Source organism: Oncorhynchus masou, chromosome 29 (assembly GCF_036934945.1).
Source record: "Oncorhynchus masou masou isolate Uvic2021 chromosome 29, UVic_Omas_1.1, whole genome shotgun sequence".
Classification (NCBI taxonomy): Eukaryota; Metazoa; Chordata; class Actinopteri; order Salmoniformes; family Salmonidae; genus Oncorhynchus; species Oncorhynchus masou.
The window spans coordinates 7,932,060-7,957,006 of record NC_088240.1 but is presented as its reverse complement, the minus strand read 5'-3'; the positions used below and the strand labels follow the sequence as shown (position 1 = coordinate 7,957,006).

The 24,947-nt window shown below is 43.3% G+C and overlaps 2 protein-coding genes across 7 annotated transcripts; both read right to left on the bottom strand.

Annotated features, from left to right (window-relative positions):
- Positions 1–4,761: 4,761 nt before the first annotated feature.
- LOC135518931 (homeobox protein PKNOX1-like) lies at positions 4,762–17,762 on the bottom strand. 5 transcript variants are annotated; one of them, XM_064943896.1, is made up of 11 exons: positions 17,695–17,762; positions 15,945–16,008; positions 14,214–14,323; positions 13,828–13,999; positions 13,254–13,442; positions 12,064–12,208; positions 11,720–11,817; positions 11,460–11,588; positions 10,161–10,237; positions 9,819–9,982; positions 4,762–6,714 (listed from the first exon to the last, which is right to left on the bottom strand). In XM_064943896.1, the coding sequence occupies exons 2-11, from the start codon at positions 15,996–15,998 to the stop codon at positions 6,530–6,532; spliced, it is 1,323 nt and encodes a 440-aa protein (XP_064799968.1). In that variant the 5' UTR covers positions 15,999–16,008; positions 17,695–17,762; the 3' UTR covers positions 4,762–6,529. The 5 variants fall into 5 exon arrangements, with proteins under 5 accessions (XP_064799968.1, XP_064799965.1, XP_064799967.1 ...); XM_064943893.1 differs by having other exon boundaries at positions 15,945–16,033; positions 17,695–17,749; XM_064943895.1 differs by lacking the exon at positions 17,695–17,762 and adding an exon at positions 16,599–17,684.
- Positions 17,763–18,454: 692 nt separating this feature from the next.
- Positions 18,455–24,685, bottom strand: LOC135518925 (calphotin-like). 2 transcript variants are annotated; one of them, XM_064943885.1, is made up of 5 exons: positions 24,582–24,685; positions 24,025–24,133; positions 20,896–22,434; positions 19,177–19,240; positions 18,716–18,803 (listed from the first exon to the last, which is right to left on the bottom strand). In XM_064943885.1, the coding sequence occupies exons 1-4, from the start codon at positions 24,624–24,626 to the stop codon at positions 19,212–19,214; spliced, it is 1,722 nt and encodes a 573-aa protein (XP_064799957.1). In that variant the 5' UTR covers positions 24,627–24,685; the 3' UTR covers positions 18,716–18,803; positions 19,177–19,211. The 2 variants fall into 2 exon arrangements, with proteins under 2 accessions (XP_064799956.1, XP_064799957.1); XM_064943884.1 differs by lacking the exon at positions 19,177–19,240 and having other exon boundaries at positions 18,455–18,803.
- Positions 24,686–24,947: the final 262 nt, after the last annotated feature.

Here is a 24,947-nt window from a genome sequence, read left to right as displayed (position 1 = left end):
ATGTGGGGGGGAGTTTGCCCCACCAACATTTACATGCTAAAATCGCTTTATGGGCCAGAAAAGGTTGAATACACTGGCCATGCTCTCAATGCTCTGGCCATGCAGCATCCCTGGGCCCATGTTGTGGAGACACAGGTTAAATGTAAATGTAAATAGATCGCAACTCATGTTGCAGTTATGGTTTTATCCAGCAGAGGGAGCATGCATTAACATTTCCCCTCAGTTTCAAGAGATGTCGCTGATGGACAATAATGGTAGCAATTGAGATCAGGTGTGCGGGTGATTTAAGTGCTGTTGATGGTTAAAAGAGAGATTAGCTGACAAGAATCTGGTGGCCATTGATGGTTGCAATAGACCCTATAGGTTTATGTAATAAATACAATGATGAATCAGTGAGTGTACCAGTGGAGTCTGCTGAGGGGAGAAAGGCTCGTAAAAATGTCCGGAACGGAGCAAATGGAATGGAATCGAACACCTGGAAACCATGTGTTTGATACCATTCCACTACAGTCATTACCACAAGCCCATTCTCCCCAATTAAGATGTCACCAACCTCCTGTGGAGTGTACTGCAACTTCAGAAAAGAAAAGTCTATTGAAGGTGTGTGAATGTGCAATGCAATATCCGTCTATCACACAGAGTGAGTCCATGCAACTTAATTGTGACTTCTTTTACTCATGAATAAAAATATGAAACACATGTAAAGTGTTGGTCCCATGTTTCATCAGCTGAAATAATAGATCCCAGAAATGTTTCTCCTTTGCCAAGATTTTTTTTTTTTACCTTTATTTTACTAGGCAAGTCAGTTAAGAACAAATTCTTATTGTCAATGACGGCCTAGGAACAGTGGGTTAACTGCCTGTTCAGGGGCAGAACGACAGATTTTGTACCTTGTCAGCTTGGGGATTTGAACTTGCAACATTTCGGTTACTAGTCCAACGCTCTAACCACTAGGCTACACTGCCGCCCCAAGATAATCCATCCTCATGACAGGTGTGGCATATCAAGAAGTTGATTAAACAACATGATCATTACACAGGTGCGCATTGTGCTGGGGACAATAGAAAGCCACTCTAAAATGTGCAGTTTTGTCACACAATGCCACAGATGTCTCATGTTTTGTGGGAGCGTGCAATTGGCATGCTGACTGCAGGAATGTCCAACAGACCTGTAGCCAGATAATTGAATGTTCATTTCTCTACCATAAGCCACCTCCAATGTAATTTTAGGGAATTTGGCAGTACATCCAACCGGTTTCACAACTGCAGACCACGTGTAACCACGCCAGCCTAGGACCTCCCCATTCGGCTTCTTCACCTGCGGGATCGTCTGAGGGGGTGCTGAGTAAAGCCCTTTGTGGGCAAAAACTCACTCTGATTTGCTGGGTCTGGCTCTCCAGTGGGTGGGCCTGACTCTCCAGTGGGTGGGGCTATTTCCCATTCCATGCCCACCCATGGCTGTGCCCTTGCCCAGTCATGTGAAATCCATAGATCAGGGCCTACTGAATCTATTTCAATTGAATAATAATTGGAACTCTTAACTCCGTAAAATCTTTGAAATTGTTGCATGTTGCATTTATATTGTTGTTCAGTTTTCATAATATATGTGTATTCTGTCAAAGATCTGAGCCATCTAATTTTTTTGCAGAGCATAAAATAAAATGTCTCTGCTTTGGTTTGAGTGTGTGGTACGCAATTCATTATCAGCCTGTCTTATTCTACGTGTATGTCAGTTGTAGGTTTGTACCACCATAATATATATTTTCAACAGAGCACACAACGTTTGAGTGTATCCTACAGCAAGGAGTTGCTGTTGTCCAGACCCAGCCCAGCCATATTATCTATGAAGTTAGGGATGGGCGACGCCTGCCATAACCTTTGCCGGGTTAACTTGTGTCACGAATCGTGTCTACTATCAAGCACAATGAAGGCTGAGGAACACAACAGCAGGAGGTTAAGCATCATTTATTCCAAAATAGAAAAGCTCTAAGGCAAAACAGAGAAAAGTCAACAGTAGATTTTTTTTTAAAGACACAAAAAAAACAGCAGAGATGTGAGAGAGAGAGAGTGCAGCTGAGAGCCACCTGACCCTGAGCCAGAAACACTGTGGGGATCTAAATCTCATGTCAGTTTTTCCTGAATGACAGAAAATAGAAGCATAAGATTGGAAATATACAGTACATTGGTGCAGGTTTTCCCAACAATAAAAGGCCCTGAACTTTATGCAATAATATTAAATGGCGCATTTGAAAAACATTCTTAAAAAGCTATCCCTAGATCAGCCACAGAACTCCAGTCCTTCTCAAACTGAGGACCGATGTGATGCCTGTGAGGTCAGAGGATCCCTACTGCTCTCTGCCTCTAATGCAATATGTACATAAATAAAAGATTAAATGCATGCAACATAGCCATGTTTTTTTTTAGACTGTGATTGCATCTGTACTGTATCTCTGTGTTGTGGATCTGTCTGCCTAAGTACCATGATATCTATGACCATTGCAATTAAGCGTAGTATACTGAATTGTTCACTTGAAAAGAGAGTGACATCTACAGAACTACCATAAATGATTATTTTTTTTTAAACGACACACTGGCAAAACTGGACTTGTTTTGCAGAAAATGAGGGTACTGCAAATCAAGTATATTTCGGAATTTCAATCCCAAATGCAATTGGCAATGTAACATATTACTATGCCCCTCTACTGTCGTTTAGCTTCCGTTGCCTACTTTTCCTATAGCCCTATGTATTTATTTGGACAGTGACACTAAAATGTTTAATTTGACAGTGACAGTACAGAAAGTCACTTTTTATTTGAGGCTAATTTCATACATATCTGTTTTACAGTTTAGAAATGAATGCACTTCATGCATCTACAGACTCACAAAGATCATGCCCCCAACACATGCTAACTTCTTACCATTACCAGGAACAAGAGGTTAGCATTTTTTGGTGGGGTATGACATTTATGTCCTTAGCTTTCCTCACTCATCATTATTCACGATTAATTCATGATTATCCGTAATCATGGTAGCATCCACATTAACGTGGCAGTGTTGATTTACAATAAAAGTGACTCCAAAATGACAATACACTATTCACCATTAATTTCTCTAGGTAGCCTAGTGGTTAGAGAGTTGGACTATTAAACGAAAGATAGCAAAATCGAATCCCTGAGCAGACAAGGTACAAATCTGTCATTCTACCCCTGAACAAGGCAGTTAACCCACTGTTCCTAGGCCGTCATTGAAAATAAGATTTTGTTCTTAACTCACTTGTCTAGTTAAACAGAAGTAAAATATATATATTTTTAAATCATTTCTATTGGGCACAATATAATCTGAAACACAAACAAAACAAACTGTAAATACACAAGATTGATGCAGTCATTGTGTGCAAGGAATATGGGACCAAATACCACTTTTTAAAAAATATTTTTTTTTTTACAAACTGTTAAAACACTATAAAGTTAATTTGTCCAAATAGTAATTCAAATGGAGGGGACTAGATTCATAAAGTGCATTCATTTCTAAACTATAAAACAGATATGTATGAAAATTCCCTCAAATAAAAAAGGTGGCTTTCTGTACAGTCTCCTCATATAAATATGTGATCTCAAATCCCAAAATGCCGGAGTATACTGAAGTGCCAAAGTAAAAGTTTCAGCTTCACTGTACAAATAAAATAAAAACGTAGGGGAGTGTAGCTTCTACTAGTTAGGCTTTCTGTGCTTTTCACTATAGTTAGGTCTTTACAAAAAGAAGATACTGGTAACTGCTAAAATAATGGAAACACCAACTTAATAGGGTGTAGGGGCCAGAAGGAGCCGTCAGAACAGCTTCAATGTGCCGTTAAGTCGATTCTGCAGGTGTCTGGAACTCTACTGGAGGGGGGCAACACCATTCTGGAACACTACTGGAGGGGGGCAACACCATTCTGGAACTCTAGTGGAGGGGGCAACACCATTCTGGAACTCTACTGGAGGGGGCAACACCATTCTGGAACTCTACTGGAGGGGGCAACACCATTCTGGAACTCTACTGGAGGGGGCAACACCATTCTGGAACTCTACTGGAGGGGGCAACACCATTCTGGAACTCTACTGGAGGGGGCAACACCATTCTGGAACTCTACTGGAGGGGGCAACACCATTCTGGAACTCTACTGGAGGGGGCAACACCATTCTGGAACTCTACAGGAGGGGGGCAACACCATTCTGGAACTCTACTGGAGGGGGGCAACACCATTCTGGAACTCTACTGGAGGGGGGCAACACCATTCTGGAACTCTACTGGAGGGGGGCAACACCATTCTGGAACTCTACTGGAGGGGGGCAACACCATTCTGGAACTCTACAGGAGGGGGGCAACACCATTCTGGAACTCTACAGGAGGGGGGCAACACCATTCTGGAACTCTACTGGAAGGGGGCAACACCATTCTGGAACTCTACTGGAGGGGGGCAACACCATTCTGGAACTCTACTGGAGGGGGCAACACCATTCTGGAACACTACTGGAGGGGGCAACACCATTCTGGAACTCTACTGGAGGGGTGCAACACCATTCTGGAACTCTACTGGAGGGTGCAACACCATTCTGGAACTCTACTGGAGGGGTGCAACACCATTCTGGAACTCTACTGGAGGGGTGCAACACCATTCTGGAACTCTACTGGAGGGGTGCAACACCATTCTGGAACTCTACTGGAGGGGTGCAACACCATTCTGGAACTCTACTGGAGGGGTGCAACACCATTCTGGAACCCTACTGGAGGGGTGCAACACCATTCTGGAACTCTACTGGAGGGGTGCAACACCATTCTGGAACTCTACTGGAGGGGTGCAACACCATTCTGGAACTCTACTGGAGGGGTGCAACACCATTCTGGAACTCTACTGGAGGGGTGCAACACCATTCTGGAACACTACTGGAGGGGTGCAACACCATTCTGGAACTCTACTGGAGGGGTGCAACACCATTCTGGAACTCTACTGGAGGGGTGCAACACCATTCTGGAACTCTACTGGAGGGGTGCAACACCATTCTGGAACACTACTGGAGGGGTGCAACACCATTCTGGAACTCTACTGGAGGGGTGCAACACCATTCTGGAACTCTACTGGAGGGGTGCAACACCATTCTTCTACGAGACATTCCATCATTTGGTGTTCTATTGATGGTGGAAAATGCTGTTTCAGGCATCGCTCCACAATCTCCCATAAGTGTTCAATTTGGTAGAGATCTGGTAACTGAGACAAACACACACACACACACACACACACACACACACACACACACACACACACACACACTTTAAACCATGCTCCTTTGAGACCCCTCTTTCAAAGTCACGGAGACCTCTTCTAGCCATAATAAATCAGCAACTGGGCATTTTTAATACCTGACCCTAAGCAAGATGGGATGTTAATGTGTTAATTAAACTCCCGAACCACACCCTGTGTAGAACCCCCTGGTTTAAATATACTTTGTATCACTCATTTACTAAAGTGTTTCCATTATTTTGGCAGTTAACTGTAAATAAGGCCTTTTTCGGATCGTGTTAAAAACCATTTGACATAATCAATTTTTTTTCTTCTCGTTTGTCATCAATATTTAGAAAACTTAATTGGACCCTGGAAAACAGGGCCGCGAATATCAATAACAAAACCTTTGCACATAAACATTCCGAACAAAACAAGACAAACAAAACAAAACAAGAGAACACCAACACAAAAAACATACGTCTCATGTTTGTATATAAAAATAAGCCTCTTTACTTTAAATTTTCCTAACGGGCATTTCTGGACCTATAGGGTCTTCCTGTACACCATGGGCTCTGCCTGTAAGCCAGTCCTAATCAGAGTGGGCACATGTAGTCAAACACAGGCATGCAAAGTGAACAAAACCCATTACAGATACAACTTGAAAGTGTTGGCATCCAACAAGAGATTAAATAAAAAAAATAAGAAATCATTCAACATTTAGTAACGGAGCTTCAGAGTGTGTTTTTTAACACTTGATGATTTTTTTGTGGTTGTTGCTGCTTCCGTTCTCTGTCTTTTGGAACATACAATGATATTATACAGAAAAACACTGGCCTACACAAGCAGACGGCATAGTAAAAACGCTTTCTGAAATCGAACTCCTCACACACAAGACACTCCATTCATTAAAGGGACATCAGGAGTGATCCCGTATGTCCAGTGGTTGTACTCGGTGTAAACCGATCGAGAGAGCGTATACTTACATTGTGTACTTGCGACGCAATACCAGTCTATCTACAGTACATACATAATCTGAGCCATCCTATTTTTAGCAGAGCATCAAAAATGGCTCTGATTTGGTTCTAAGTGTGTGTTGCAATTCATTATCAGCCCGCCTTATTCATTATCAGCCTACCTACATAATGAGTCAGTTGATGGTCTTAACCACCACACACACACACACACACACACACACACATATTAAAGTTTGTTTTTAAGTGTGTATGTCTTCGTGTGTGTGTGTGTGTGTGTACAGTACATCTGTGTCCTACTGCAAGGAGTCGCTGTTGTCCAGGCCCAGCCCAGCCATGTCGTCATCATCGTCGTCCTCGTCCCCGCTGTCTCCTGATTCGTCCTCGCTGTGCCCGCCCATCATCACCTGCTGCACGGCCAGCGTGGCGCCGTCTGATGTCAGGCTCCGGAGACCCTCCACACTCATCATCACCGTGGTTCCTGGTGAACAGACGGCCAGGGCAGGGCGTCAGTGACATCACGGATAGCGCTCATGTTTTCCTATAGTGTCTTATTTCCACACAAAGTGAGTCCCATCGCTTTAACAAGGGAGCCTTGAATTTGCCTTGTGACTGAATTCTCCTTGTGGCCATTACAGAAAGCGCTTGCACCTAGTTACCTTAAAAACAAGTATAGCCAACAGCTCTAGCAACTCTTGATACATAGCAGTGCTTATCCAATGAGTAGTGTAGCAAGTCAGTACTTGATTGACCTGGCCCGAGTATCCTGGAAGGATATTGACCTCATCCAATCAGTAGATATAAGTGCCTTCCTCACCATCTTAAATAAACATGCCAAATTCAAAATAAAATGTAGAACTAGGAACAGATCTAGACCTTGGATCACTCCAGACCTGTCTGCCCTTGACCAGCACAATAACATCCTGTGGCGTTCCCGCATTAGCATCGAATAGCCCCCGTGATATGCAACTTTTCAGGGAAGTAAGGAACAAATATACACAGGCAGTTAGGAAAGCAAAGGCTAGCCTTTTCAAGCAGAAATTTGCATCCTGTAGCACAAACTCAAAAAAGTTCTGGGACACTAAAGTCCATGGAGAATAAGAGCACCTCTTCCCAGCTGCCCAGTGCACTGAGGCTAGGAAACACTGTCACCACCGATAAATCCACTATAATTGAGAATTTCAATAAGCATTTTTCTACGGCTGGCCAGGCTTTCCACCTGTCTACCCTGGTCAACCGCACTGCACCCCCCCACAGCAACTCGCCCAAGCCTTCCCCATTTCTCCTTCACCCAAATCCAGATAGCTGATGTTCTGAAAAAGTGGCGAAAACTGGACCCCTACAGATCAGCCGGGCTAGACAATCTGGACCCTCTCTTTCTAAAAATGATCTGCTGAAATTGTTACAACCTCTATTACTAGCCTGTTCAACCTCTTTCGAATCGTCTGAGATTCCCATAGATTGGAAAGCTTCCACAGTCATCCACCTCTTCAAAGGGGGAGACACTCTAGATCCAAACTGCTATAGACCCATTTCCATCCTGCCCTGCCTTTCTAAAGTCTTCAAAAGCCAAGTTAACAAACAGATCACCAACCATTTCGAATCCCACCGTACCTTCTCCGCTATGCAATCTTGGTTCAGCGCTGGTCATGGGTGCACCTCAGCCACGATCAAGGTCTTAAACTATATCATAACCGCCATCGATAAGAGACATTACTGTACAGCCGTATTCATCGACCTGGATAAGGCTTTCGACTCTGTCAATCACCACATTCTTATTGGCAGACTCAACAGCCTTGGTTTCTCAAATGACTGCCTCGCCTGGTTCACCAACTACTTCTCAGATAGAGTTAAGTGAATCAAAACGGAGTGCCTGTTGTCCAGACCTCTGGCAGTCTCTATTGGGGTGCCACAGGGTTCAATTCTCGGGCCGACTCTTTTCTCTGTATACATCAATGATGTCGCTCTTGCTGCTGGTGAGTCTCCGATCCACCTCTACGCAGACGACACCATTCCGAATACCTCTGGCCCCTTTGGACACTGTGTTAACTAACCTCCAGACGAGCTTCAATGCCATACAACTCTCCTTCCGTGGCCTCCAACTGCTCTTAAACGCAAGTAAAACTAAATTCATGCTCATCAACCGATTGCTGCCCACACCTGCCCGCCCGTCCAGCATCACTACTCTGGGCGGTTCGGACTTAGAATATGTTGACAACTACAAATACCTAGGTGTCTGGTTAGACTGTAAACTCTCCTTCTAGACTCACATTAAACATCTCCAATCCAAAATTAAATCTAGAATTGGCTTCCTACTTCGCAACAAAGCATCCTTCACTCATGCTGCCAAACATACCCTCGTAAAACTTCATAAAGACTTCAATGTCATTTACAAAAGAGCCTCCAACACTCTACTCAACAAATTGGATGCAGTCTATCACAGTGCCATCTGTTTTGTCACCAAAGCCCCATAAAGACCCACCACTGCGACCTGTACTATCTCGTTGGCTGGCCCTCGCTTCATACCCGTCACCAAACCCACTGGCTTCAGGTCATCTACAAGTCTCTGTTAGGTAAAGCCCCACCTTTTCTCAGCTCACTGGTCACCATAGCAGCACCCACCTGTAGCACGCGCTCCAGCAGGTATATCTCACTGGTCACCCCCAAAGCGAATTCCTCCTTTGGCCACCTCTCCTTCCAGTTCTCTGCTGCCAATGACTGGAACGAACTGCAAAAATCTCTGAAGCTGGAGACTCATATATCCCTCACTAACTTTAAGCACCAGCTGTCAGAGCAGCTCACAGATCACTGCACCTGTACATAGCCCATTTGTAAACATCCCAACCAACTACCTCATCCCCATACTGGGGCGGCAGGGTAGCCTAGTGGTTAGACCGTTGGACTAGTAACCGAAAGGTTGCAATATAATTATTATAATATAATTATTAACAATCATTAGGACTAGTTATATTTGAAAGTCAATTTAACTACAGACATTTTGGCACTCCATATTTCTAAACTTTATTTCCCACTGTGATTAGCCTATATGGGCGGCAGGTAGCCTAGTGGTTAGAGCGACGGACGATTTCGTGAAAGTGTTGCAAGATCAAATCCCCGAGCTGACAAGGTACAAATCTGTCGTTCTGCCCCTGAACAGGCAGTTAACCCACTGTTCCTAGGCCGTCATTGAAAATAAGAATTTGTTCTTAACTGACTTGCCTAGTTAAATAAAGGTAAAATAAATACTGTATTTATTTATTTATCTTGCACCCCAGTATCTCTACTTGCACATACATCTTTTGCACCATTCCAGTGTTTATTTTCTATATTGTAATTACTTCGCCACCATGGCCTATTTATTGCCTTACCTCCCTTATCCTACCTCATTTGCACTCACTGTATATAGATTTTTTCTACTGTATTATTGATTGTATGTTTGTTTATTCCATGTGTAACTCTGTGTTGTTGTCTGTGTCAAACTGCTTTGCTTTATTCTTGGCCAGGTTGCAGTTGCAAATGAGAACTTGATCTCAACTAGCCTACCTGGTTAAATAAAGGTGAAATAATATATATTTTTTTAAGTACCATCTGGCATCTGGACCGGTTGTTGGGTCATCCCCGTGGCGATGGAGTCAGGCCAGAAGCGCTGTAGCGGCCTGTTCGGTGGAGGTTTCTTCTTGGTTTTGGGTGTCTCCGAAGAGCTGGCGTCCAGCATGGGCTGCAGGATTCGCCTCCGCGCGTTTATGAACCTGAGAGAGAAGGAAGAAAGGTTGGACCAATCACGAGAGGGGAAACAAGGGGTTTGGACCAATAACTAAACTTGACACATTATTGGATTGGTTCACGCTAGGAGAGGTCGTTCTTTATAGTATTTCATAGTCTTAGGTGATAGTTCATGGTAGTGTGGCATGGGTTCATGTAATTCACCAGTTGTTGACTTGGAGGAGGCTCAGGTTAGTTTGGGTAGCAATCTGCTTCTTCTCATCCTCCGTGGGGTAGGGGTGCTATAGAAATAAGACAAAAGTCATTAAATTAAATCCATTAAAATAAGTCATTAAAAAAGGAAAAATCCACCCAAAACCACTAATCAAAATGTGCTAAATAACAATATTAAGAACAATATGTTTTGTGAACAAATGTTTCACTTTGCCGTCATAATAAGGTTGGTAGCAACAGGGAAAAATATTTGTGCAAAACTGTTGCAGCTCAAATCCACAATGAAATGCTCTCTCTACGGGCTGGCCAGCTGGCTAGCTACACACAATAATACCAAAGAACATATCAGCATGTAACGTTGCTCACAGAGTGGAGTCTGACATTTTCAAAGGCAGAAATACTCTTGAGGAGATGGGGAAACGTTGCCCATGCTTCGTCAATGGGTTGCGTGTGCATTCTGGGACAAAAAGCAATCTCCTTCACGGAGTGATTGGGAGTCTATTAGACGCTGGCTCAAAACCCAAATATTAGCATGAATTTCATCAACAAGTACAATATTACAAATTTTTTTCGGAGATAATTAACTTGCTATCTGTAGTATCATGTAGCTTTGGAATCGTAACATTATGTACTGTCGAGGAAAATAGGCACGTTTTTCGACATTTGACTTTGAGAAGGAATTGTGTGACGATTAGCTTGGCAACCGCGTGACGCAGCATGACAACGTGAACGCAATTGGTCAACAGTCTGCTGGGTGGGGCATTATTCGTTCCTTCATTCATTGCATTACTATCTCTTTTCTAAAATATCTCTGGCAACGGCACCATGCAATGCAACCATGACTGAAGAGGCAGACAAAGGAGAAATGTGCTTAAATGACACATTTCGAGTATCGTAAAAATACGATCATAGGCTCATACGAGAGAAGAAATCCTCCTGAGTTATGACATCGGCCAGTATTGAAATCTGACATGTATGATAGACGTTTTCACCATCTAAAAGTCGCATTCCAGGGTAGTGAGAGAGACTATCAAAATACTACGTCATACTGGCTGGGTTTCTGCCTGCTTAAAAACGCCAATAACTCAAAGCTACAAATTAAAACATGAAATGACCCAGGGAATAGATAGAACATCACTCAGCGATGTACGAAAACAATATAACATTCTAAATGGGTGGACCTTTCCTTTAAGTAGTTAGTGTTTTCATCTTGCACTGCAAGCCAAGCCAATCAAATCCCAGAATCATTCCAGGTTGTAAACCTATAGAGTGTGCCTGTGTTCTACTCACCCCGATGTGCTGGAAGAGCCAGGAGCGCATGACGTTGGTGGCTTGTTTGGGAAGAACGCCACGCTTGTTCTTGGGTGAGCTTTCGTCGTGGTTGAAGAAACTCAGGTCCTGGTTGAGCTGCAGCTGGAGCTGAAGAAAGTTACAGTTAGGTTTCCATATTCTTTCACATTTACGCACCGTGTGTGAGGGGGGGGGCTGTTCAGCGCGGCAGCGTTGTTCAGAAGGCAGTAAATGTTAGCATCCAGATGTGTGTGTCTTACCTGTGTGTTCTGGATGCGTATGGTCTGGGGCGAGAGGGTCTGTGACACCACCTGGCCCTGTGAGTTGACTACTGTAACTGGTTGGTAGACTGCGCCACCTGGAGGAAACACAAGGACCCAACAATGCTTTCAGAGTAGTCCTTATTTATTTTCATAAACTGCTGGTACAGAAACAGACAGCTGTACACTGGGGGCCAGTTTCCGGCACACAGATTAAGCCTCGTTCGTCCTGGACTCTCCATTGAAATATAATCCAGGACTAAACTTAAATCTGTGGTTGGGAAACCGCCACTGTGATTCTTATTGAGGTGAGGGCGGTGGGGGGTTGGCGTCTGAGGCTCTACCTGTGGTTGTTGTATGCCAGGGTGACATACCTGCTATAACCTGTGTGGGGTTGACTGTTGTCACGGTGACGTTGCCTTGCTGCAGGGCCGATGCTGGCACCACAATCCCCTGGGGACTGAGGGTTCCTGTGAAACAGCTGGACGTCTGCACGGCACACACACACACACACACACACACACACACACACACAGGTTAAACGGAGTCTTCATGGGTCAATAGTCTGTGTATACAGCATCATGTGTGTATATATATAATAGGCACGGTGTGATCTATGTTTTACGGATTCAGTGTGTGTATAGCAGTATACAAGGGTGTGTGTGTTGCGGTATACACGGGTGTGTGCGTTGCGGTATCCAAGGGTGTGTGCATTGCGGTATCCAAGGGTGTGTGCATTGCGGTATACACGGGTGTGTGCATTGCGGTATACACGGGTGTGTGCATTGCGGTATACACGGGTGTGTGCATTGCGGTATACACGGGTGTGTGCATTGCGGTATACACGGGTGTGTGCATTGCGGTATAGGGTGTGTGTATCACGGGTGTGTGCATTGCGGTATCCAAGGGTGTGTGCATTGCGGTATCCAAGGGTGTGTGCATTGCGGTATCCAAGGGTGTGTGCATTGCAGTATCCAAGGGTGTGTGCATTGCAGTATCCGATGGTGTGTGCATTGCGGTATCCGATGGTGTGTGCATTGCAGTATCCAAGGGTGTGTGCATTGCCGTATCCGAGGGTGTGTGCATTGCGGTATCCGAGGGTGTGTGCATTGCGGTATCCGAGGGTGTGTGCATTGCGGTATCCGAGGGTGTGTGCATTGCGGTATCCGAGGGTGTGTGCATTGCAGTATCCAAGGGTGGGTGTATTGCAGTATACACGGGTGTGTGTATTGCAGTATACAAGGGTGTGTGTATTGCAGTATACAAGGGTGGGTGTATTGCAGTATACACGGGTGTGTGTATTGCAGTATACAAGGGTGTGTGTATTGCAGTATACAAGGGTGTGTGTATTGCAGTATACAAGGGTGTGTGTATTGCAGTATACAAGGGTGGGTGTATTGCAGTATACAAGGGTGGGTGTATTGCAGTATACAAGGGTGTGTGTATTGTAGTATACAAGGGTGTGTGTATTGTGGATTCATAATGAGTGTTTATGTCGGCAGCAAAATATATCTGTATGGCAGGGTGTGTGTACCTGGATCTTGGTGGGGGAGAAACCCTGTCCAGATGAGTAGGGGCTGCCAGGTTCTCCACTCAGCAGCGTCTCGCTGTTCATCTTGGTCTTGAGGCAGGAGATGTAGCGGCTGCAGAAGTCCTTACACAGGTCGCTGACCTTCTCCAGCTCCAGCAGGTGGATCCGCAGCACCTGGATGGCCTTCACCATCTAGGGGGTCAAAGGTCAGGTCAGGGAGAGAAGTTATGAGAGGCCAGGACGTTTTCATTGAAAATGGCATGTGCATAGTAGGCTGTTATAGTAAATACACCATTTATTCCACTGGTAGATACTTTAGTATAATTTTTAATTTAATTTTACCTTTATTTAACTAGGCAAGTCAGTTAAGAACAAATTCTTATTTTCAATGACGGCCTTGGAACAGATAAGGCTGTTGTGATGTTTATATGTGGCCAACCGGCTTCATCAAACAGCTCCAATGAAACCGTATCTCACTTTCCATGTGTCATTTGCTAAAATGTACGAATAGTGTCACTGGAGGTCATTGTGATGGAAAATCATTCAAAGAATATTAACAGCAAATGAGGGAGGTCACCAGATTGTCGAGATCAGGGTCCTCACTGAAGAAGGCTTTGCCCTCTTTCTCCTGGCTTCGGACAAAGTTCTCAATGTCCACGTCGAAGCTGGCTGACGTGACACAGTCTGAGCCCTGTGTAGACTGCTCACATTTCTCAAAGAGCAGGGCCAGGAGAGGGAACAAGGGATGCCTGCAACAACACACAGACACAGGAAGAGACATCACTAAATTGCCATAATTTACTTTTATGTTACATGTGGTAATGTTTACTCCATATTTTCGTTAGTAGGGCACATAAAAGCCCCGACATACAACTGACAGCAGCAGCATTTCCTTTTTGAAAGTAATTGAGGTGGGTGTTGACCAAAGCTTTGTCAGGGCGCCAACAGAGTCAGGGGGTGTACCGGTATATGGAAGCCTTATCTACATCCATGGGGGTCTGGGGCTCAGTGGGGGTTGGACTGGAGGCTTCATCCAAACCCTCGTCACCGTCCGCCTGCTCCGCCCCCAGCATCTGGAGAGAAACGGAAGCGAGGGAGATGAGGTGAAAGCAGAATGAGGAGCAATAGTAGTGGTTAGGTAACGCTCAGAACCATGCCTCAACAACGACTAAATAAGCTGTGAGAAGATTGGTCTTGTTGGCATTGGTAATAGGTTGGTGGACTGTCGGCATTGGTAATAGGTTGGAGGACTGTTGGCATTGGTAATAGGTTGGAGGACTTTTCTCAGTACACAATGAAGGGAAATAGCCTTGCAAAATTATTCTCAAATGGGTGAATGATACAGAGGTTGTAGGTATCTCTTTGGACAGGAGTAGAATAGAAAGATAAGTCGTGGCATATCATGTTTATCCATTACCGATAGGTGCACCAAGCTTGTCTTTGAGCGAATTAATTCAGACACCTTCACGAGCTCCTCCTCTCATATTGTCACACTGCCTACCAGCAGCCAGCCAGGCTCACTTCAAAGAACATAAATCCCATCTCCAGCCATGTGATTGAACCAACAATGGCTTTGATTGAGAGCAAATGTTCTAAAAAAAATACTTGTTTGCTAGAGCAGGAAAACCTCAAGTTAGTCACATTGATATGTCCTCACCATTTTCTCAAATCAAAATAAAATCTTATTTGTCACATGCGCCAAATACAACAGGTGTAGACTTTTACTGTGAAATGCTTACTTACAAGCCCTTAACCAACAGATGTAGACCTTACTGTGAAATGCTTACTTACAAGCCTTTAACCAACAGGTGTAGACCTTACTGTGAAATGCTTACTTACAAGCCCTTAACCAACAGTGCAGTTAAGAAAATAGACTTAAGAAAATATTTAATAAATAAACTAATGTAAAATTAAAAAAGTAACAATTACAAGGCTATATACAGGGGGTACCAGTACAGAGTCAATGTGCGGGGGTACACGTTAGTCAAGGTCATTTGTACATGTAGGTAGGGGTGAAGTGACTATGCATAGATAATAAACAGGTTAGTTGAGGTAATTGAGGTCATATGTACATGTAGGTAGGGGTAAAGTGACTATGCATAGACAATAAACAGGTTAGTTGAGGTAATTGAGGTCATATGTACATGTAGGTAGGGGTGAAGTGACTATGCATAGACAATAAACAGGTTAGTTGAGGTAATTGAGGTCATATGTACATGTAGGTAGGGGTAAAGTGACTATGCATAGATAATAAACAGGTTAGTTTAGGTAATTGAGGTCATATGTACATGTAGGTAGGAGTGAAGTGACTATGCATAGATAATAAACAGTGAGTAGCAGCAGTGTGAAAACAAAGGGGGGAGGGGTCAATGCAAATAGTCCAGGTGGCCATTTGATTCAGCAGCCTTATCACTTGGGATAGAAGCTGCTCATCTGTAGTTGTGGCAATACATTCTAAATACATAGTAATAAATTATTTCAGGAATTACAATACACCCAAAAACATTCTGCAGGTAAAAATGACAGTATTTCAATTTAATTTTTTTTTTATTTTTTTTACATTTGATGGATAAAGAATATTGCCAAACTTCAAATAAGCAACTCAAGAACTTCAAATCTTCCCTAACACCCATGCTCGTGGTTTAAGTAGGCCGCAAAGCTGAGCCTCAGACTAAATTTGTCCTTCTGACCCACCTGCTGCTCTCCCTCCAGGTACTTGTCTATGGAATCCGACTGGGCAGCCATCATGTTGGCAGACCTAGAAAAACACATAGGTCCACACACTGTTGAGAATTAAAAAAAGGCTATTATAGTATAAATTACTCTTCATGATAAATGGAGATTATTTGAAAACAGGACAAGTTACAAAAACTGACATTTGTATTTGGTAAACATTATTGGACTAATAGTGCACTATGGAGAAGGGTTGAGGTAAATTGCAAAACTACAGTGAAAATCTATTGAATTATTTTTCCCTCTTTGAAAGACCAAGTGCTATAAATATTTGACCCTTATTGTAGTCTAAACATTAGAAATAAAGAATGTTATTAATGGCCTAAACACGATTACATTCTACTTTTACACTTGATTAATTTCCATGTTTATGAATAGAACATGGTAATGCTGGATTGCTCTGACAGAGATGATCTACTCCCTGTAGTGCAATAACATACACGATAATGCAGCTACCTATGACTGTAAGATATTTGTCAAAACGATAATGAAACATGCATGTATATTTACATATACAAGGCTTAGGAAACAAAGGCTATAAGGGAGGAACAAAATGTTATGTAGTTTATACGCTTGCATTCGAAATGTACAGCTTTGTGCACGTCTTTGACTTACGTTCGTGTGCAAGGATACGACAATGGTGCGAATCATACATGTCTTATCGTGAAACCAGGTTATTGTCCACGGTCCTAACTGATGGCACACACCCACCATGTTAAACCCCGACTGCTGCCATTTCTCGCAGCAACAAAGCCAACTAGTAGAGTTTCTTGATGGTTTTGCAATAGCAAGCAATTATTGGATTAGCTTTCAATCATATGAAGGAAAAGCTGTCGGAGTGAGACAATTCAGTGAAGTAAAAATTCATTTTCAGAGAACTTTAAACTACATTTATTGCGAATGTTTACTTGTTCAAGACAAGGTCGCTAAACAAAATAGCTAACGTTAGCTGGTTTATTTACGAAAGCAACTATCTAGCTAGTTAGCTTACTAGCTAATAAATTGCAAATTGTTCCCTTTGCCCACTAAATTAGGCGATAACAGCCTCAAATGTGTACTAAATGTAATGTGCATTAACTCTCTTCATGGCCGCAACACCAAGTGAAGAGTCCTTGTTTTAAAACGTTAGTTTGCAATGGTGAAGTTAAGCAGAAGCGCCATATTTACAGCGGTGTCTGAGACGGATCAGCTGCGGCTTTCACAGGTAGCTGCGCGAAAATACAGTAACATGACATAAAATGCTGCTGGATTAAAGTGCATATAAAGTGCGTATTTCATCCCATATGCATTGACATTGTATTAAAATATTATTGCTATTCGTAAATGTATTTATAAATATTAGTTTCTAATTTTAGTTCGAAAAATCTTGCCCACATCAATCAATCAAGCAAGGGACAGCTGCCTATCCCTCCCCTGTGCCACTCGCGATTCAACTGGAAGAGGGTACACTGGCTGGGGCCTTGCTTCTAGCTGTCGCCCTTGCTTTTTCAGAATCCTTCTTTCCCACCCCCCTCCTCTCCCTAAAATGCCGACATTTTTTTTTTCCTCGAGTAATTTCCATCTTCCTTGGCTCCGGCCATCTATTCAACGCTCCATGAACTCCACTGGCCTCCCCACCTCCCGAGCTTTTGCTCTAGGCATTATTCTGTGCGGCCCAGATTGGTTTGATTGATAGGGAACGGAAAAAAGAAGATTTTGAGTGACAGCTTACCTGAGTGCCAATCTTCGTCACACTGACAAGCGGCTGCAGCAATCGGGATCCGCAGTTGTCGTGCTGCGTCATCGCGCATGGTCACGCAGGATATTTGTCTCATGAATATTTATAGAGACGGGGAGGAGATGTGACGTCCGGTGTGCCTTGTTCTCGCCCCAAATCTAGGCATTTTTTTTGGTTTTATTGAACCTTTATTTCACAAGGCAAGTCAGTTAAGAACAAATTCTTATTTACAATGACGGCCTATCTTGCTGGTTGAATACCTGGCAAAATGCTGCTCTTTAATCTAGGTCAAGGCAAAATGAAAAGCCTGTTATGAAAAGCCTTGCTGTTTGGGGTTTTGGGCTGGGTTTCTGTACAGCACTGAGATATCAGCTGATGCACAAAGGGCTTTATAAATACATTTGATTTGTTATAACAATAATTAACCTGACATTGTGACTTTTACAAGGAGCCCCATCCTCCTCCCACATCAGTGGGTAATGTATTATTACAAAGAAGATCCATTCTCAGATGTGCAGTGTTGTGATTGTACTGCTGTGATAATTAGGTCAACGGGATGTGTACTGAACGATCAGAGAGGGTCAAAAATCGGGAGTCGTTAAAATAGAATGTAGATTAACAATATTTGCATATGCAGCACTATTCAAATGACCCTGACGCAGAACCCGGCAAAGAACCGATGTTAAATATTTCCCCCTTATTATAAAAACGAGAGAAAAACCTCAAACGATACAAAATATCTCAACGCCTCAGATCCATTTTGTGTAGTTTAATATAATAGATTTATTTTAACAGAATTACAAGCACACATTAGGGACCATAAAGTACAAGGCAATATCATTATTCTTCTAAAAAACAAACAAAAAAAAAAAAACACATGGGGTGGTCAGCGGGATCAGAGACATGCTGTCTGGGGACATGGGGCCTGGGTTCCAGGCGGTCTCAGTGTCTGGGGGAAGGTCTACCGGAGGAGGGCTGGGGCAGACGGTACTTGGCCATCTCCAGGTCCAGGTCTGCGAAGGTGTAGTGGTTGTAGTTGTGGTGCTGGAGGTTCTTATAAGTGCTGTTGTCGAATGGCTCGGGGGCTGGCTCTGGAGGTGCAGCTGAAGTAGGTACAACACAGAGACGGGTATAAGACACAGCACAGACATAAGGGTATCCTGACTGACCTGGAGTTAGGCTAAATAAAACCAGAACCCAAAGGTAGAAATAGGCGGTTTGCGAATTGGTGAGTTGCATTTGGTTTTAGTGTTATTCGGAGCCCCGACAACTGTCAAAAATTGAGCAGAAAACCATTCTCATAAGGAATAGAAAATATGTTTTAAAAGTATAAATCACTAGCCACAAAAAGTGATGCCCAGACATGACAACATTTACTTATCTTAAAAAATAAAAGTGCACATTTAAATATTCACCCATTTGACAAAAGTAATTTATGGTGGGGCATGTTCTACAGTGTTAAGGATGTATCCCCACCTATAGAGCCTGGAGATAGGCTGATGTGAATGGCCTTAGCATCCATTGTCTACAGCACAACCTTCTGGGAAGGAAGGGGAGAATGAGGATAGCAGAAGGGCACTAACAGCCAATTAGAAAACTTAACTGGCATACAAATATAACTTTGGCAGAAGCATGAATGAGACATTGTCAATTGGTCAGCATGTAAAAAATACATGTATTATCCTTGAAGTAGGATTATTCTTGACCATATCAAATACGGTTTTATACACAAGTTCTCATGTTTTTTAGTTAAAAATACCAAAATTGGACAATACCCACACCATTACTCAAATACTACTGCAATATTGTAAGCTGACTTGTTGGGGGCAATTCGCCTATTTGAAACGGCAGGCTTAAAAAAAAAAAGGGGGTTAACAGGTCCAAATCCAATCACACTGAAATAAGTTAGGTGACGGTCATACGCAAAATGACACCTTCCACCTCATGTGCATATACAGACATGTTCATTAATTGACAGGATGCATATCCACACATGTCCAGAGAAAAAGAGAGAAAGTGGGAGAAAGAAGTGAAAGGAGACCAATGAGTGATCACTCCCAGCTTCAGTTCTTCAAGCTGGAGTCAAGGGTGGGAGGCTGGTTCACTGTAACATTACCATGTACAGTACACCTTACCATGTACAGTACACCTTAGCATTAACATGTACACCTTAGCATTAACATGTACACCTTAGCATTAACATGTACACCTTAGCATACAACCCAGAATCCAAATACATGTGTCAATGGACATGAGAATAATATATACCAAATACAGTAAATAAAACCAAAACACCCTGGGAGGTGGATAAAGAAAGGAAGGTGAGACATATGGACAGAGAGCAGAAGTGCCCCACCTGGGAGATCAACGAGTCATAAGAGTGAGGGGAGGAAACAGTGCATGATTAGTTTAGGTTTTTGTCTTTGTGAAGATTCCAATGTGAGCCAGTCAAATACCATGCGCCCCAGTGCTCTCCAAAACAGTCACAGTTTGAACCTCTCGAAGCAAAGTGCAGGCAAGCTATTAAAAAGGCAAAGCTTGTGTAAATAAAATGATGCAAATACAGACCCAAAGTCCCAACTGGGAACCCTCAGTATACAAGAAGAGTTAAATTGCAAGGCAAGCAGGCGGGGCTAAGGTGAAAAGCCATTCAATACCATTCAAACATGCGGCTCACACTTAGCTGAAGTAGCTAAAGTATCACGTTGTGTGAAATGAGTATACTGGGGCGGCAGCGTAGCCTAGTGGTTAGAGCGTTGGACTTGTAAACGGAAGGTTGCAAGTTCAAACCCCTGAGCTGACGAGGTACAAAATCTGTCGTTCTGCCCCTGAACAGGCAGCTAACCCACTGTTCCTAGGCCGTCATTGAAAATAAGAATTTGTTCTTAACTGACTTGCCTAGTTAAATAAAGGTACAATTAAAAAAAAAAAATCTACTTTCACTGAAGAAATTTGCCTTACACATTATGAATGGCAATACAGATAGCTACAGTCAATTAAATGGCAATAGAAAATAACCTTCTTTTTTTAAATGTAGAGGCTCCAGCTAAAGCCAAACCACTCATGTGATTTACAACGTATTAACATGTAACCCTATGTGTTATGAAGGACATTTTAAAGAAATATGGCCATCTGTGGTTGGAAAAGTCCACAGAGGAGAGAAAGAGTAGGATTTAGACGAGGTGTTGTGTATACCCTCTGAGGTCTCATTCGGTTCTGCCTCAGCCAGGGCCTCTGCAATCAGCTCCTCTCCTGCGGCTCCAGCCACGACAGGGGCAATGTCTACCAGCACCTCTCCTGCGGCTCCAGCCACGTCAGGGGCGATGTCTACCAGCACCTCTGCTGCGCCTTCAACTGGGTCAGCTTTAGCAACAGCCGGTGAATCTTCCGCCGTAGGTTCAGCAGTTGTTTCAGCGGCAATTTCTACAGGGACAGCTTCAGATGCTTCTTCTGCCGCTTCCGGTACAACTTTTGGAGTGACTTCTGGTGCAGCGGTGACTTCTGGAGCAGCTTCTGCAAAAATCTCTTTGGGTACACTAGCGATCTCAGGGGCAGACTCTACGAGCTCCTCAAAACTTGTAGCAGGGGCAGTTTCAGGGCCAACCTCCAGGGTAGCTGTCGCTGGGTTGGCTTCCAGGACAGAGGTGGGGTCAACCAGCTCAGTACTTGCAATTTCTGGAGCGGCCGCTTGAACTTCTTTGGTGACTTCTGGTGCTGCTTCGGCTACAACTTCTGGTGCTTCGTCCTTGACAGTTTCAGGAACTGCGTTCAGAGTCGGCGCAGGTGTAGCTTCTTGCACAGCTTTAGCAGTGGCCACAAGGATGGCATCAGACGTCACTGCCACCTCAGCGTCGCTGGCCAAAGCCACTGCTTCCTTTTCCGAGTCTTTCTTTTTTTCTGCTCGGATTTCTGGTTTTGCCTTTGATTTCACTTCGGACATCTCATCATCAGAGTCGGTGTCAGAGTCAGAGGAGTCGGAGTCGGAATCACTGGATGAGGATTCAACGGCTGGGGCTCCAGGTTCAGTGGAGGCTGCAGCATCAACTAAAGGTGGATCGGCAGAGGCTGAAACTGGAATGTCTTCTGGCACGGGAGCTTCATCACTGGTAGCAACGACAGGCTCAGCAACTGGGGGAGCAGCATCCGTGACTTTGGTGGCGGCGTCAATTACAGGTTGAGTAGAATCGACGACGGGAGCAGCAATGTCAGCGAATGGAGCAGGTTCGGCGACAGCCTCCGCAACTGAAGGAGCCTCTGCCGCGACTGCTTCAACTGGGGCGGCTTCACTGGCAACAGCCTCAGCAACTGGAGCAGCTTCTGCAACAGCGTCAGCGACTACTGCGGCCTTGGCAGCTGGTGTAGTGGATTCTACTACTGGTGTCTCTGGTGCTGCGGCCTCCTCTGTGACAAGGGATGTGATCTCTGCAACACACTCAGAAGCAGGGGCAGACTTAGCCACCTCTATGACTGGAGCGGCCACATCTACAGCAGGACTAGCGGTTTCTTCAGCCACAGCAGTTTCAGCAGGCATAGCGTCAGCATGGCTTGCAGAAGTGGAAAAGGTAGCTGGTTCTGCAGCTGCGGCTACTATTGTTTCAGCAGTGACGGGGCTAGCCACTGATTCAATTATTTCACCTAGAGCCTGTGCTGGGGAAAGTCCTGAGGCTGAAAGCTTAACGGGGAAGGCAACCGTGGTGTTGTAGGCTTGTAGTGCAGCCCCCTCTTCTGAGGCCTCTAGGGATTAAGAAATGGTAAATGGAATAAGTTACACAAAAAAAATGTAAGAGTATATAGCCTAATCAGTATGTTCCTCACAACCAGGAGGCTCGTCTCCAAATAAAACCACCTATGCCAAACACAACAGAAAACTCCTGACTCCAAAGCTACTGTGGAACTAGTTTAACCATTGTTAAATTACATTCTTATTTACATCCCTGTTAGGGATTTTAGGGATGTTAACCGTTAAATCAGCGAGCTGCTAAAAATACATTTTGACCGGTTAATGCTTATCGGTCTATAGGTTAGTTTCCATAATTTTGTGGGCTGAAATTGGTGCGCATGTATTTGCATTAGTCGTCACGCATCTTATTTATTTAGTTTGAGGAGCATAATAGCCTACCACCTGTCAGGCAGCGCCAGAGAAGCTCCTCACTGGAGTGAAACATGCTTTTGAAAGTCCAATCATTGCACAACAAATACAATTTCAAAATGCAACCGCGTGTTAAAAACTTTGATGGACACGATTAAAAAAAGGCACTATTTTTATTTGTCAATCTCAACTCGTAACTAAAGCCTCCCATTTGCCATTAGAGTGCATAGGCTATAGTCAACGATAGGCATGCTATCTGCGTATCACCCACCACTTTGCAATGTGAGCTTGAGGCAGGAACTGTCTGAAAGCTTTACTTCAAATAATGAGTCGTCTTACCTTGGAAAAGAAGCCCTGAGAAAAATCCATCCATAGAAACTATTTTATAAAGACTTCCTGATGCCACTAACCAGCATTTCTCTCCTGATCTGGATCATATGCACTTTCTTCCGTTGTTCAGAAGCCAAAAGCACAATCCTAATCATATTAGCAACCCACCCTATTTGTTGTTATAGATTCCCCCTCTTTCTAAGTTTCTAACAGAGAAGTTAATCTCAATCACAACTACTAGCATTAGGTTTAGAATGGTGTTTTCCAGCAAATTGCATTTTTGGCAAATGTGTGAAAATGACTTTATTTGCTGCATATTCAATACTGGGCTATATATTTTTGGCTGTTAGACGACAAGCTATTGTTGCATGTTTCCAATTAAGCTCTTAATGAAAAATGTCTCGTCCTTGTATGCATGCATAGTATTAGGGAAGAGACAAAGCGAGATATTTAACTCTAGCCCAAAATCCGCCCAAAACAAGCCCAATGCGTTTCTATGTCACCTGCCTTCCAGCCTCGGGACGACTACCATTGTTAGGGCAGAGAAATAAGCATCTGGTCATTATATATAGATATCTTATAGTATTTTCTGTTGGTCACATCATTTTACTGTTTGGAGTAGAAAACAAATGACTATTTGTTAACCAGTTAATGAATCCTTAATCCCAGTTGCAGTGCAATCAAGCAAATGTTTAAAAGAGAAGTAGAATTGGCTTTAGGAAATAGTCATGGTTTATCTGTAAGATTCCAGAATGTGGTTATATTGGCACATCAGGGAGACACTCCAAGTGTGGGCTATACCTGAGAAAGAAATGCCGTTATTGTTAACTAGGGGAGAATAAAAAGGACCCAGAACAGAACATATTAACGTAAATGATTTTTTTTTTTTTTTTAAATAGACCCACTCTTAATTGTAGTCGTTGCCTTAACAGCTTTCTTTGGCTCCCCAGCCTTGGTGCAGAATGCCGCGGCAGATGAGCTCCTCAAAAGGCCCCAGCTCTCTTTCTGGAGAACCTAAACAGAAAGAAACATACCATTGTTTTATGTTGTAAATTCAGCATTCATTAGCCTAACCCTGCGTTCCAGTCTGTTAATGCCCACTTGCCAGCTCCTTCTGGAATTGTCTACCAAACGTTTCAAGCTTAACAATGAGACCAGGAGAAGCTAATTTTGACTTAACGTTATTCAATAACAAGGTAAACTAAATATCTAGCTTAAATTTTATTAGTGAGCACGATGAAGCATAGTCTCAAAAAAATGAGATGTAGAGGATGGTAAATACAGCTAGCAGTCCTGCTCCTCCGGTCAACAGGACAGAAGGACGCTAGCTAATGTTAAAAGAAAAAGGTTACGATAAGTTGATCACTGTACAAACCAATCAACTAACGAAAAGGTTCTTCGTAAAATAATCGAAATGACAACTGAAGAAAAACATGTTTAGACAATAAACAACGAATAGTACCTTGAGAGACCCCAGTCGTCCTAGCCGAAGTAAGGAGGTCGCCATTTTGGTGCTCCGTGTTTTATTTTCCGTGGGGAAACGCAACAATTTTATTGCTGTGTAAGCTCCTCCCCAGGCACACACATTTGGACGGAAGTGTCTGGGAACGAAATTAGTTCCTCTTTGAAAGGTAAATAACCACTTCAGTGGATTTTAACAATTGTTTAATTTGTGCCATAGTAAAAAGTATATACTCCATATGTTAATTCTCATAATAGAAAGGTAGTTAAAAATTTAGAGTTCTGATAATCCTTTTTACATTTTTTACTTCACCTTTATTAAACCAGGTAGGCCAGTTAAGAACAAGTTCTCATTTACAACTGCGAC

What these genes read in the sequence shown, in the direction of transcription:
- LOC135518925 (XM_064943884.1), bottom strand. Translation starts at nt 24,626, where the DNA reads ATGGCGACCTCCTTACTTCGGCTAGGACGACTGGGGTCTCTCAAG. An exon ending in GGCAACGACTACAATTAAGA is followed by an intron (nt 22,435 to 24,024) that starts GTGGGTCTATTT and finishes CTTAATCCCTAG; the next exon opens with AGGCCTCAGAAGAGGGGGCT. An exon ending in ACCGAATGAGACCTCAGAGG is followed by an intron (nt 18,804 to 20,895) that starts GTATACACAACA and finishes TACCTACTTCAG; the next exon opens with CTGCACCTCCAGAGCCAGCC.
- LOC135518931 (XM_064943893.1), bottom strand. Translation starts at nt 16,022, where the DNA reads ATGTGTTTTTCTAGGTCTGCCAACATGATGGCTGCCCAGTCGGATTCC. An exon ending in ACCTGGAGGGAGAGCAGCAG is followed by an intron (nt 14,324 to 15,944) that starts GTGGGTCAGAAG and finishes GTTTCTCTCCAG; the next exon opens with ATGCTGGGGGCGGAGCAGGC. An exon ending in CTCCTCCAAGTCAACAACTG is followed by an intron (nt 9,983 to 10,160) that starts GTGAATTACATG and finishes CTTCTCTCTCAG; the next exon opens with GTTCATAAACGCGCGGAGGC.